The sequence below is a fragment of the Nerophis ophidion genome, linkage group LG16 (genome assembly GCF_033978795.1).
Source record: "Nerophis ophidion isolate RoL-2023_Sa linkage group LG16, RoL_Noph_v1.0, whole genome shotgun sequence".
NCBI lineage: Eukaryota > Metazoa > Chordata > Actinopteri > Syngnathiformes > Syngnathidae > Nerophis > Nerophis ophidion.
Genome location: NC_084626.1, coordinates 22,699,318 through 22,715,038, shown reverse-complemented (window position 1 = coordinate 22,715,038; position 15,721 = coordinate 22,699,318). Strand labels below are relative to the sequence as shown.

The 15,721-nt window shown below is 39.2% G+C and overlaps 1 protein-coding gene across 1 annotated transcript; it reads right to left on the bottom strand.

The window, feature by feature from the left end:
• Positions 1-12: 12 nt before the first annotated feature.
• Positions 13-14,130, bottom strand: ubap1 (ubiquitin associated protein 1). The gene is made up of 7 exons (XM_061874716.1): positions 13,947-14,130; positions 8,046-8,094; positions 7,820-7,944; positions 5,773-6,576; positions 5,539-5,697; positions 4,302-4,403; positions 13-3,409 (listed from the first exon to the last, which is right to left on the bottom strand). Exons 2-7 carry the CDS (start codon positions 8,083-8,085, stop codon positions 3,269-3,271), a joined length of 1,371 nt encoding a protein of 456 aa, XP_061730700.1. The 5' UTR covers positions 8,086-8,094; positions 13,947-14,130; the 3' UTR covers positions 13-3,268.
• Positions 14,131-15,721: the final 1,591 nt, after the last annotated feature.

Below are 15,721 nucleotides of genomic sequence, written 5' to 3'. Positions count from 1 at the left end.
AGGATTGCAATGTCAGAAAAAAACAATGGATAATGATATTTTAATGTGAGAAGAAGGCAACTGGGTGCCTCATAGCAAGGAATAAAGGCATGGATGAACAATCATCTTGTTTTGGCTGCACTTGGACTAAATTGACTCAGTAGTGGAGGGAAAAACAAGAATGCGGCACATGAGTGTTCATCACAAATCATACCAGTAAGACTCTCACTGCTTGAATTTAATTGCCTTTGATGAAACCATTTCCTTATTTGATCATCTTGACCTTAGCAGTTGAACATTTGTAAGTCACAATCAAGGAAGTGGTTAAGATGAATCAGCAGATATGTTGGAACCAACACAGTTCCTGGTGTGATCAAACAAAAGAAGTATATGCAAACCCTTAAACATGGACAACAAATTGTGTCAATTCAATGGTAAACAAACTGGCTTCATCTTTAATTATTGGCCTGTGTGGTGTAAGTTGTAGAAACCACTAAACTGCTGGTGCAGACTCAGTTCTTACGCATGAAGAAAACAATGTAGAACTAAATGGAAAGACAGGGTATGTGGTACAGCTACTGTGTGACATGTTGTGCTGTGCGGGTCCATTCCACATCTTCAACCAAAATAGCGATACTTTTGCTATGCTTTAGTTCATGGGTGTCCAAACTTTTTAAACCCAGAGCCGCACACTGAAAAGTCAAAGTTTGAGGGGGACATATTTGACATTTTTTCATTGAAAAAACCCTAAAAACAGATAGTGTGTCACATTTGTATTATAGGTGACTAAGTATGTTATTAGTTGGAACATTTGAGCTTTTTTTTTTATTACATACCGATTATTTTTTTTTTTTACCCACGTAAGAATAGAATAAAAATAAGACTGTGTAACTGCATTACAGTGTCAAATAATCTTGCCTGTACAAAAATATTAATGTTAGGTTACATATTTAACAGTGTTTATTACGATTGTTGTAATTGTTCCTGTTCATTGATGTTAGTATTATTTTAATTAACTACACTTTGTTTATATTTTAAATACAGGCCAAAAGTTAGAACACACCTTCTCATGTCAATGCGTTATCTTGATTTTCATGACTATTTACATTGTAGATTGTCACATCAAAACTATGACACCTGTGAAGTGACTACCTCTTGAGGCTCATGGAGAGAATGCCAAGAGTGTGCAATGCAGTAATCAGCAAAGGGTAGCTAATTTGAAGAAACTAGAATATAAAACATATTTTCAGTTATTTTTGTGTTAAGTACATAACTCCACGTGTTCATTCATAGATTTGATGTGACAAGCTACAATGTAAATAGTCATTAAAACAAAACAAATCACATTGAATGAGGAGAAAGTGTGTCTAAACTGTTGGCCTGTAAAGTATATCAGTGTCGCTGATACCAGCTTGGAAAGAAAATCAGTGGTATGAACATCACTATTAACATGTCTAATCAAAGCTGATAATTAGGGTGTACAATAGAGCCACAGAAGATGGTGACCTTAGCAATCACTGAGAAGTGAAGAATATTGATTGGAAGAATGCTTTCAAATTGTTACTTCCTAGAATCACAAAGCAAGATTTGCCAAAACGACATTTGAGGCTTAGCTATGTTGAGCACTCTGGTTCATGTAGCTTTTTTTTAAACGCATAGCTGGTGTTTGGACCAATTTGAGCCTCATTTAGATGGTCGCTTTTTTCCAAGGCAAATGGGGTTTGACACAATATCAGTTGAGAAATAGGCCTTACAGTTGTTAAAACAGTATCAGCCCTTCATTTAAACAACAAATACATCGGCTTGGTAAAAGAAAACAATGCAGAGAATATCTCCACAGCCCGCTCACTTCTGTGTATTACATCCATTAAAAGATGGGATTTTGTAACTTTTGGTAGCTGAAACTGAAAACATTAACTCTTAAGACAAATGATTACTCATTGCATGTTTAAAAAATACATGTATGAATATGCCAAACAAAAGCCATGTCTGATTATTTGGATCCAATGATGGAATCAAATAATGAACTTAAATCAAAACAGACTATTTCAATTAGAGGGCCTCATCGTTATAGAACATGAAGTGTCTCTATTGCACGGAAAGGTGGCTGGAAAACATGAACATATATACAGTACAGACTAAAAGTTTGGACACACCTTCTTCTCATTCAATGCATTTTATTTATTTTCATAACTATTTACATCAAATCTATGAATGAACACATGTGGAGTTATGTACTTAACAAAAAAATAGGTGAAATAACTGAAAACAAATCCTCGTTTCTACAAAATAGCCACCCTTTCCCCTGATTACTGCTTTCTACACTCTTGGCATTCTCTCCATCAGCTTCAAGAGGTAGTCACCTGAAATAGTTTTCACTTCACAAGTGAGCTTGAAGCTCATGGAGAGAATGCCAAGAGTGCAAAGGGTGGCTATTTTGAAAAAAGTAGAATATAAAACATGTTTTCAGTTATTTCTCCTTTTTTTGTTAAGTACATAACTCCATGTGTTCATAGTTTTGATGTGACAATTTACAATGTAAATAGTCATGGAAATAAAGAGGCGTGTCCAAACTTTTGGCCTGTTCTGTATTTCTCACCGCCATTCACGTTTCCAGTGTGCAAAGAAAAGAAAGCTAAGAGTTGCTTAAAGTAAATGATTATAGCTTACATTACATCAAACTATGTGTTGAAATAAAAGTGTCGGTGTAGGTTTTAAATATCTGAATGATGTGTGTGTGTGTGTGTGTGTGTGGGTCCATGCCAGCAGGGTGTAGTTGGATCAAGGGGGGGTTATTATTTCCAGTGCAGGTTGAAAAGCGAACTAGTTCAGGTAGCATCGCTTATTTTTGAAGACCTAGGATGAAAATCCTCAATCCAAATTCAAAAGACTGGTTTTTGACTGCTATCCTTTTGGACTTTGTTTCCAGAAAGCCTCCAGCACTTCTGACTGGAAAAGTGCACTGAGCAGCTTAGCTGTTCTGCAACTTTTATGAGTGACTAGTTCATCACAACTCTGGCCTGCAGCTTCACCTGCTCAACACTTCCAACCGGAAGCAAATATAAACTTGCCACAGCCCAAATTCTCCACCCCACTCCTTATTATCCGGGCAGTACCAGTTGGCTTTATTTCCACCGACAACAAACACTGCTGTGACGTACTGATACTCTTGGCACAGTCTTAAAGAAGTGCTGGAGACACTCCTACAGCAGGTGTGGCAGGAAGAAAGGGGGCTGTGGAGGGTACTACCAGGAGTCAGGCCCTGCACTCCTTGCTTCCTTGGCTTTGCTCAGCTTGCTGCGGCCCGAGCCATCAGGTCCTCTAGTGCCTTGTCCTGATCGTTATTGTGGACCAGTAGCACTTCTTTGATGGCTTCCCGCTTGAATCCCATCTCGCCAAATCTTGACATGAGCTCAAGAAACTGCAATGCCTGATGATGAAAGGAAAAATTTGACATCATTTACAATTGATTGCTCTTTTTTGCCTAACAATTTCTTTTAAGGAAAGATGTTCTGATCAGGGTTTTGCGCTGCTGATTTTGAAGAAGGCAGTGGCAGCACGCAAGCCCAAGAATATGAATGAACCGGAGGCCTTTGCCCAAGAGGAATGGGCTAAAATACCTGTAGATGCTTGCAAGAAGCTTATGTATCACCTTTGAAGGATGTCATTACTGTTCTACTAAGTACTAAAGATGCATGGAACTAGGGGGTTGAATCATTTTGTCAATGACATATTAAGAAAAATGTCCTTTTTTGGTATTTTGTAAAATACAGTGTTACAATTTAAGTTGCATTTGTCTATTTGACACATCTTTATTTGATATGACTATAAACAAAATACGGAATAAATGTCCAACTTGCTAAAACACCAAAATTGTGTGGGGGTTGAATAATTTAATTAAGCCACCAAAATAAGAGTGCAGGACAGGAAGTTAGACCAAAAACTGAAGAAACACCTACAAAACAAAACAAAGAATGACCTGGCGTAACCGGTCACAATAATTACGACGGTCGGCTGGATTAAAAATGTACTGCTAGCTGTATCATTAGTCCAGAATTTTATTGGTCTCCTTGGACCTACCCAAATAGGAACCAGTACTCGGTATACATCCCTACGGGGGACTAAAATAAATGCAATGTCATCCAGAAGGAATGGGGTTTGTGATGTCCATAAAGAATATTGGCCGATACTGATCGGTCACCACGTCCCTATTTTGAAAAATGACGTTTGTTCAACTAAAATGACACATAGGATTTAAACATTTGATTCGTTTTGATTCATGATCCAGTAGACATGACCAATAAGGGCCCAAAAGCACTTACCTTTTCTTCTGAGCATTGGTACATCTCTAAACATTCCTCCACTGCGCTTGCATCGAAGCCTCGCTCACACAATCGTCCATGGACAAAGAGATAATCCAGTACCTTGCACAATGACAACATGTTTTAACTTCCACACTATGAACCCCAATTTCACCAAGAAGTATGTTCAATTACATTTAGTACGGGATGCATTTTATGCATTTACAATAGCTCAAACTACCTAAACTGTACTGTTTCAGTTTTTAGCGCCCATTCACTCGAGGGCGCTAGTTGAAGTCGTAGCCTACAGATTGCTTGAAGGTTTCGCTAGAAAACCAAAATTAAACATTTAAAATGTACAGCAGATTAAGATGAAGAGTTTTGTTTGTTGTTGTCAGTAATTTATGTTTGTCTCAGCTGCATTCCGGCGGAAGGCGGGAACAAGCGGTAGGAAATGGATGGATGGTATAATATCACACTATTTACACGGGTGACGCAACCAGAGCAAACATGAAGAGGATTTACTGATCAGAATGGTACTGCAGCAGGCAGAACCAAACTGTACTATTTGGTGGGAAAATGGCTGTATTGTACTTACAGTAACATTCATTTTGCACAATCTTTTCATCTTTTACAGATACTACTTTAAAATGGCTATAATGACCAACTTCTTCAGAAATGTACAGTTAAGGGGGGTTATTGATCATTGCAATATATTGAATCCAAGTAGAAAAAAAGTGATTCCAGCAAACTCCAGCATCTTGCCGTTAACGTTGCAGGCCCACTTGTAACACGACACAAAGGCTCAAGTAACTTTATTTTGGGCACTGTACTTGTTTAATTGTTTTTATTGAATTATTTTTTAGTCTATTGCCTGTTTTATGTTTATGTTGTAGGTAATTAGTACTTCTAACTAAAGTGTGTGACTGCTCCGGTTTTATGTTCTATGTATTTATGAAAGCTGTTTTTGCTGCCGTCTTGGCCAAGTCACTCTTGCAAAAGAGATTTAAATCTCGATGAGTTTTTATCCGGTTAAATAAAGGAAAATGAATGACAAAAAATGTCTCTTGGCTTAATTTGTGCTTCAATTCATGATGCTCAAGGTGCACTCATGATTTCTACACAAATACATGTATTCCTGTATTTGTCCTAATCAATGTGATGGATACTGTCGGTCAATGCACATTTCTCCAAAAACTTAAGCATCAAAATTCTGAGAAATATGAGAGAGGTGATAAAAGAGGTGGGGTTATTTCACCTGCTCCACGTTCTGCCCTTGTCTTTGCATGGCCCGAAGAACACCCTCATAGGAATACCCCATGCCTACCAGGGTTTCTACACATTGACGCTCGCTGGGGGTCATGCTAAGCAGGGCCCCTCCACATGGCAAACCAGCAGAGCCTGACACAGAGTTTCCCTTGGAATAAATGTAAAGAAAATAAGTTAGTCTGATGAAAATATTCATCATCGAATATTGTGTTTTTGTTCTCACCGGTTTGGGTCCACCACCCTTGTCAAGGCTGAGCGGCTCAGGGGCAACAATGACTTGGGATGTTGGTAGGATTGGGGGGCTGCCATTGGGTAGGTTGTGTCGGGGAGCAGGGATGGGTGCATGGAATGGGCTGTATCTTACTGGATCGGAATCACCAGAATCCGAAAGTTTGGGAAAAGTTAGAGAGCGTATGTTGCAGGGTCGATCTTCTGCTTCATACCCTGATCTCCCATGATGCCCAACTTTGTCCATATCCAGTAGGGAAACTAAGCCATTGGGTTTATGGGCAAAGCCAGGTTTGGCCGGGAGGCTGGTGCTGGTGGGAGGAGATGGGCTGTTTCCACGTGAAGTTGGCCCCAGCTGGGACACTTCTGGTGGAGATACAGAAGGAGCAGGTTGAGGCTGGCTTTGGAGAATGTTTCTAAGCTCCTCTTTATCGTCCAATGTTTTAAGCTCCAGCTTGTCAAAGGGGTCCTCTTCCCGCTCAAAGTCAGCAAGGTTGAGGCTATGCGGCTGAGGAATGCTCGGTTGGATTTTCCTCGGACCAAGACTTGGAGCAGGAAGAGGAGTTAGGATAGCATCATGGCTCAGTCCTGCCAGAACAGGGTTCATTGCTGGCGGGAGAGGGTCCTGGTCGTCTAGAGCAGACCGTGGCTTTCCTCCGCTACCATTAACGTCCTGCGCTTGAGCAGAGTCTTCGCCCGCCTGTTGGGCTGTGACCTCTTCTGCTCGAGCCTCTGCTGCCCGGGCCTCAGCCAGTTCAATCCCCCAACGTACACTCCGATTTTCCAGAGAAAAGTCATACTGTTGACATGACACGTGTGACAGGAAATGTGAGTCATTCAGAACTTCATAAAAACAGTATTCCTTTCATGTATTTTTTTACACTGACAAAAATCCTAGATTGTGTACTCAGTGGAAGTCAATAAGTTTTGGGGAAACTTGAGTACTTTTTGAGTACACAAACACAGGCAGAGACACTTCTTCATAATGATTTGCATAGGGGATTACAATGTCTAAATTGTATTCATTTCCTCAACAAGAAAAAAAGAAAGAAAGCAGCAGGACAGACAGAGTCAAGTTTGCAGTGACCACTTCATGTACTGTATGAACATAAAATACATTGGAAAAGTCTGCTTTTGATCTATTTACTTTTCTTATTCTCCATATACTTACATATGAGCAGTTTTCATGGAATAGATTTGTGTGTTGTTGTTCTAGCGATGTGGTCACCAACCTTTTCGAGCCCAAGATCCCTGCTCTCAGTCCAAAACCAAAGCAAGATTTGCCCCAGCGTCAACTATGTTATTGGCTGATGTCAACTTTTTGGCTTTTTCCTCATTGTATTTCTTGCTTTTTTCCATAATTTCTGCTGTTTTTTCCCATGCCTTGCCGATACGCATTTTTTGGCAAATATCGGCGGCCGATTCGATCCAAATATCGGATCGGGAAAACACTAATATATACACTCACACACACACACACACACACACACACACACACACACACACACACACATCTATATATATATATATATATATACATACACATATACATACATACACACACACACATATACATATATATATATATACACACACATATATATATTTATACACATACACACACACACACACATATATATATATAAATATACATACACACCCATATATATATATGTATATATATAGATATGTATATACATATCTATATATATATATATATATCTGTGCGTGTGTGTGTGTGTATATGTATACATATGTGTGTGTATATACTGTAGATGGATGGATGGATATACCAGCCCCCAGACACATTTTTTTCTTAAAATTTGGCCCCCCAAGTCAAAATATCTGCCCAGGCCTGCTATATGCTGTACTCCATTTTTTAAATTTGGTATTGCAATGCTTTCAGTGACCTGCTATCTTTTGTATTCAAACTAAGCCCATCTTTGTTTCCGGCCGGATTTCTAGCAAAACATTTCAGATGACCAGAGTTAGAGGGGACAACATAATTATATATAGGGCCACGTCATCCATAAATGACTTACCTTTGTGTCTGCCAACAAAAAGCCGCATTCTGGTAAACAAAAGCCAACAGGCAGACCCACTTTGGCAGGGCAGCGAAACTTTTCATTGACCTTGAAGGGAACATCATCAAGGTAGCTGATGGGTCCTATATTACAAAAACGAAAACAACAATACATGTAAGTTTTAACATGGAAATCAAAAAATGGAGCGGAAATAATAAGCCTGACAGTTTAAACAAATCATTACCATTGTTGTATGCATCTGATACAGACTTCCTTGTAGCCATTTAGGTACACTGGGGGAAAAAAAGACATCTTATTATTTGCTTAGTTATAGAAATAACTTGTGGCTACAGATGTAACAATAAACTGTATTAATGACAAACCAAGGTAAAACTCTCAACAGTTAGTATTATCGTTTTGAATTAAAATAATCATAAAACAGTTATTGACACCAATGCTTCAATGAAGTCACGAACCGATGATAGTGCTCATTTAATAGAGAAGCAAACTGGCGCGCTGATCGTTGGCTATCTTAAACGCTAACATGAATACAAAAGACATTAATGTCCTTCCCCAATCCAAATGAAACACCCCGATCTAAACTTGTAAAACCACATTGCTGTCTGAGCAACTAAGATATTAAAATGTGCACATTTAACCTATAGGCTGTGCCTTCTTAGACAAGACTGATGATACATACATGGAGGGATATGACAAAGACGTGTCTACAACAGGAAGTGATCCTGTGTGATGTCACAAGAACCGGACGTGCAGCATTCATTTTGCCTTTATCATTAAGATAGACTCTAAGACATTTACCAATTAAAATGGAAGAAGATAAGCATATTTAAACATTTAACTAAAAATAATATGGCTTCACGGTGGAAGAGGGGTTAGTGCGTCTGCCTCACAATACGAAGGTCCTGAGTAGTCCTGGGTTCAATCCCGGGCTCGGGATTTTTCTGTTTGGAGTGTGCATGTCCTCCCCATGAATGCGTGGGTTCCCTCCGGGTACTCCGGCTTCCTCCCACTTCCAAAGACATGCACCTGGGGATAGGTTGATTGGCAACACTAAACTGGCCCGAGTGTGTGTATGTGAGTGTGAATGTTGTCTGTCTATCTGTGTCTGCCCTGCGATGAGGTGGCGACTTGTCCAGGGAGTACCCCGCCTACCGCCCGATTGTAGCTGAGATAGGCACCAGCGGCCCCCGCGACCCCAAAGGGAATAAGCGGTAGAAAATGGATGGATGGATAGATGGACTCTTAAGAAGCCAGAATTAAAATATTTAATGTTTCTTTTGCCAAGAATGTATATTGTGCCTGGATATGTAACACAAAAAAAAAAATTCTACCACGTCTGTGACCAAATTTATCACGGTTATCATTATAGCCACGGTATTGTTGAATGTGATGAAAAAGTACTTGAAATATTTTAACCAAATTGTATTTTTTAAATAAGTAAAATAAATAGACACACGATATATCTTATTTGCAGAATAAATATTAAATATTGTTTTGGCTTCCTAAGAGCCATATTATTTTAAGTGTTTAAAAATGTGTACGTTATTCTATGTTGATTGGTAAAAATTTCAGTTTTTTTTTTTTTTTTAGTAAAGGCAACTTGGGTGTTCACTTTGCTTCGTTCATGCGACTCCACTTTGTTCAGGTGACTACGGCGGTTTTGACTGGACACTTTTAGATCGATCACTTTGTTCTAAGACAGCACAGCCTTTGTGTTCAGCGTGAATATCTCAGTTGTTTGACAATAATGGATTATAGTTCAGATTCAGGTTTGATGTTTCTAAATGGGGAAATGCGTTAATGTCTCTTGTTTTCATGATATTCTTAAAGCTACCTAGCAAAGTAAGTGTATCAAAGTGTGGTTATCAATTAATTTTTCCGGTAATTTTAATTTAAGTTGGTTGCACTAACAGTCGGGAGTTTTATCACAATTACCACTTTTACCATTTATCGTTACATTCCTGATTGTATCTACTTATTTAATACAATCAAACTTACTTTTGGAGAACACTCAACATTTACGGTAATAACCATACTTGTGATCATTTTAGTTACAACAACGGTGCCATTAAATGTTGATATGGTTACATGTGGAGTAGCATCTCCAGTGTTTTGAATTGACAACTTAAGTCTCACTGTTCATAATGTAAGTCCTTTCATTTAGCTGCGTCAAATCTGAGTTCACATAATCCACTTGTGGGTCTCACTGCACAATGTCCGACTTTATCAAGAAAGAGAGATCATTGTCTACCAGTCTGCAGATGTATTTTTATGCACTTACAGAAACATTCTACACAGATAATTTTCTTTAAAAAGGACATTCTCACAAATGCTGTTATAATACAATGACATGCTTTTCAAAAAGTGACCAAATGTATCCTAAAAATGCAAATATATAATTTTAGGCAGGTCATCTAAAAGGATATTAGGGATGTGACGGTATTGTAAATACCGCGGTTTTACGGTTTCAGAATTGTCACAATATTCCTGAGACGTGTGACGATAAATGAGAACTGGGAGGACACTCGCCATTGTAGTTTTGTCATGGCACGATTGAGTGAGCTGGTCTGAGAAGCAAACCACATTTCCCAAAATCCCCTGCGCAGGAAACACCAAGGATCAGAGCGGAAAGCTAAAGCTATTGGATAGTCCTGCAAAGTTTAAATCGGACATTTGGACGCATTTTGGCTTTGCAGTCAAAGAAAAGAACGTGAAATACATTGTATACAAATCTGGAAATAAAAGGAACAAGAAAATTCACTTGATTATCACCCGGAAAAGAGTCCAGCTGGGATAATTTTTTGTAAATACAGTAATGCAGACAGTTCTAAAATTTTATCTGACTCCACACCTACTGAAAAATATGACCAGATCCAGTATTATAGGGTACTTAAGTTTGTTTTGTACCCACTTTACTATTAGCAACTACTATTAGAGTGTCAGCCCCAAGATCGGTAGGTTGTGAGTTCAAACCCTGGCCGAGTCATACCAAAGACTATAAAAATGGGACCCATTACAACTCAGCATCAAGGGTTGCAATTGGGGGTTAAATCACCAAAATGATTCCCGAGCGCAGCCACCTCTGCTGCTCACTGCTCCCCTCACCTCCCAGGGGGTGGAACAAGAGGATGGGTCAAATGCAGAGGGTAATTTCACCACACCTACTGTGTGAGTGACTATCAGCGGTACTCTAACTTTATTACATTAATACATGTGATGGGAAATAATTTACGTTTCTTATTACAAATGCAGTGGTTTTAAAAGTTGCAATTGATAAATGCTTATTTAGTGAAACAAAAAGAAATCCCAAACTGCATGAGTAAAAAAAAAATAGATTTCGAAAAAACATGATTTGGCCACCTTGGCCTGCAGCCATAGTCACAAGATTCTGTATTCTCTTGCTCAGTTGATCATGTGTGGATAAGGGCCAAATATGGTTGATGGACAAGTGTTTTCAACTACAGTAATGTAGGAGCTATAAGATGATTATGAATAAAAAACACTGTAGTCAACTACTGGTAAATGTGATCAGAGGCTGTGTAGAGAACAAAAACAGCTTTTAATTTGCATGTAGCGGTTAACAAAATTCAGGATCACTTTCTAAGGCTATGTCTACACTAAGCCAGATAACCTCTTAAACAAATAATTATTTAGCCTAAGCCCCGTTTCAGCCACACTAAACCAGTGTTTAAGGTCCCCTCCTCGGACAATTTTTTACACGGGTAAGTGCGCTGTGTATTTCTTGAATCTCTTTGTATGGACTCATCGATTGTTTACAAACTGAGTTCAGAGATGAAGTGACGCCAGAAACACCGCGCCCCACACAGGAACCCCCCGCAACCCCAAAAAGGGATAAGCGGTAGAAAATGGATGGATGGAAGTTATATTTAAGAACTTGAGCACAGAGCATCGCTGGAGGTGATTATGACGTGCGCATTTTCCGTACATGCATATTAAGTCCCGTTGCGCCGGCGCACGAGAGGGTCTTGAACGGAGGCATTATTGTGTGTGGACACGGATAAGGTTAGGTGGGATTTACCCTGGATAACCTTAGTGTAAACGGGGCCTAAATTACTGTACACAAAAACGGTCAATTGCTAGATCTTGCTCGCTGACGTAAAGGTAAAGATAAGATAGCCGTAGCAAAACAAGTAAGGATAAGAAGAGACGTTGCTTTTAATTCAGTTAATTTGCAGGTGGAGACATGTGTTGTAGGCTAAACTACACGCTACGTCACGCAAACTACACGCTACGTCACACAAACTACACGCTACGTCACGTAAGCTACACGCTATGTCACGTAAGCTACACGCTATGTCACGTAAGCTACACGCTATGTCACGTAAGCTACACGCTACCTCACGTAAACTACACGCTACATCACGCAAACTACACGCTACGTCACGCAAACTACACGCTACGTCACGTAAACTACACGCTACGTCACGTAAACTACACGCTACGTCACGTAAACTACACGCTACGTCACGTAAACTGCACGCTACATCACGTAAACTGCACGCTACCTCACGTAAACTACACGCTACGTCACGTAAACTACACGCTACGTCACGTAAACTACACGCTACGTCACGTAAAGTACACGCTACATCACGTAAACTACACACTACGTCACGCAAACTACACGCTATGTCACGTAAAGTACACGCTACATCACGTGAAGTACACGCTACATCACGTAAACTACACGCTACCTCACGTAAACTAAACGCTACCTCACGCAAACTACTCGCTACGTCACGTAAACTACACGCTACGTCACGTAAGCTACACGCTACGTCACGTAAGCTACACGCTACGTCACGTAAGCTACACGCTACGTCACGTAAGCTACACGCTACGTCACGTAAGCTACACGCTACGTCACGTAAGCTACACGCTACGTCACGTAAGCTACACGCTACCTCACGTAAGCTACACGCTACCTCACGTAAACTACACGCTACGTCACGCAAACTACTCGCTACGTCACGTAAACTACACGCTACGTCACGTAAACTACTCGCTACGTCACGTAAACTACTCGCTACGTCACGTAAACTACTCGCTACGTCACGCAAACTACTCGCTACGTCACGCAAGCTACACGCTACGTCACGCAAGCTACACGCTACGTCACGTAAGCTACACGCTACGTCACGTAAGCTACACGCTACGTCACGTAAGCTACACGCTACGTCACGTAAGCTACACGCTACGTCACGTAAGCTACACGCTACGTCACGTAAGCTACACGCTACCTCACGTAAACTACACGCTACGTCACGCAAACTACTCGCTACGTCACGTAAACTACACGCTACGTCACGTAAACTACTCGCTACGTCACGTAAACTACTCGCTACGTCACGTAAACTACTCGCTACGTCACGCAAACTACACGCTACGCCACGTAAACTACACGCTATATCACGTAAACAACACGCTACGTCACGTAAACTACTCGCTACGTCACGTAAACTACTCGCTACGTCACGTAAACTACTCGCTACGTCACGCAAACTACTCGCTACGTCACGCAAACTACACGCTACGCCACGTAAACTACACGCTACGTCACGTAAACAACACGCTACGTCACGTAAACTACACGCAAAAACACGTAAACTACACGCTATATCACGTAAACTATACGCTATATGACGTAAACTACACGCTATATGACGTAAACTACACACTATATCACGTAAACTACACACTATATCACGTAAACTACACACTATATCACGTAAACTACACGCTATATCACGTAAACTACACACTATATCACGTAAACTACACACTATATCACGTCAACTACACACTATATCACGTTTCCTGCCTTCACACGCAACAACATTAGCGTGAGACACCAAACTTATTGATTAGCAACAGGCTAGGCTATCCCACACTGGAGTTGGGCAGCCTCGTCGGAATCCGCCACCGTCACCAAAACACGGCTGAATGTAATGTTATCGGCGGTATGAGAATGTATTCCTCCAAAGTAGCGAGTGGTGGAAGAGTTATGGTTAAAGCGGTGTAAAATAAGCGGTGTGTTTGTGGCCTGACTTCCACAGTTGCCACGGCACCGCCCCGTAACCAAACATGTCAACATTCCTCTCACCTGTATCTGCTCCACTTTGCTCTTACAAACGTGACTCTGTTTCCTATTGGTACGCCGCTTCGAATCCAATTACAGCCGAATATGTTTTATTTATTATGGAATCTCTTTCCTGGTCTGCCGTGGGACGCCATCTTGATTTGTCAGGCTCGCTGGTTCCTGTCTGACGTCACTCACCCCTATGACGTTAAATTCATGACTGGCCCGGATTGTACCTTCCGGTAAGATAATGTTGTTGTTTTTTAAAGTACGTGTATGAATTAGATTAAGCAACAAATAACAATTTATATTTTATACAACAGAAGGATGTGAGAAAAACAAGTTCTGAGAAAATGCACGACCTGGAAAATTTCGGGCTATGCTACGCTACTGAGCATGCGCACTCATGCGCATTAAGGCCAAAGGTTTCCTAGAACAACATAACCATAGCAATTTGTCAACATTTTTATGCTCAGGCAAATTCTTTTTACATTACTGTCCAGTTTTCAAAGTATGGGCTACATTTTCTAAATGGCTTAGTGGTTTACAATTATCAATCAAATCTTGGAGAATGATTAAGAGTACAAAAACCCATAACATTACAATATTTGTTAAAAACATTTAGAGTGATTTAAGTAGCCCTTTTTGTCCTTATATTTTATTTAAATGTTTTACATTTTGTATTATTATTATTATTATTTATTAATATTTAATACTCTATCTGTATTTACTTTGGTTTTATTTCCTTGTTGTTGAAAGTGCTTTGACTGTTGAGTGAATTATAAATGTATTTTTGTTGTTTGATAAAAAAATTAAATAATAATAATAAACATAGGGTAACCATAGCAATGGAGTAAAAACTCTGTTCGATTCTGGTTATTTTGAGCATTATTTTAAAAAACAGGAAACAAATCAATACAAAATCGGTGTTAACCTTGATTAGTATATACATGGCTGGTTGTTATGGTGACAAATGTATGTCAACAATATACGTGTTTTGGCAAGATATAAAAAGTAGAAAAGCACTTGTTCCAACAATTTCGGACATTTCCTGAATTGTCTTTAAAATCCGTACATATAGTTTGCTAACTAATTTACTCTGAAATAGATTACATTTATTATATTTATGAAAGATAAACAACCTACTAAGGAATGTTAATAGTGTAAGCTATTTTTTTATACACGAATGTCAATTTCTTAGAGTGAAGCCCAAATTCTCTTTTAATGATTTTAAAATTAGTAATAAAATATTGCAAGATGGTAGATAAAAAAGATAAAAAGATAAAAAACAGCTATTATTTTCGTTAAAGTAAACACCAATGTTTCCTTCTTTTTATTTATTTATATATTGTCTCTTACCTTACTTTCTTTTTTTCATATTAAATGCTCAACCTTGAGAATATATTAATGTATTGGAAGCGCCTTAATTTGTTTGTATTTGGTCAACACACACTGTTCGTATGGAAGCCTGTTTCCGCCACAAAAAATACCCCATTGATTGATTGATTGATACTTTTATTAGTAGATTGCACAGTTCAGTACATATTCCGTACAATTGACCATTAAATGGTAACACCCCAATAAGTTTTTCAACTATTTTAAGTCGGGGTCCACGTTAATCAATTCATGGTAGATAAATCTCATAAATCATAATTATGAGATTTAAAAACAATCGAAATCATGGGATGAGAAAGTCGAAATGATAAGATAAAAACTCATAATTATGAGATTTTAAAAAGTCAAAATTATAAAAAACTCGAAAATGAAAAGTAATTATTTTGAGATTTAAAAGGTTGTTT

Coding starts and splice junctions, on each gene's coding strand:
- ubap1 (XM_061874716.1), bottom strand. CDS start 8,085: ATGGCTACAAGGAAGTCTGTATCAGATGCATACAACAATG. Junction 7,945..8,045: donor ATCAGATGCATACAACAATG/GTAATGATTTGT, acceptor TTTGTAATATAG/GACCCATCAGCTACCTTGAT. Junction 4,404..5,538: donor AAGGGCAGAACGTGGAGCAG/GTGAAATAACCC, acceptor TCATTGTGCAAG/GTACTGGATTATCTCTTTGT.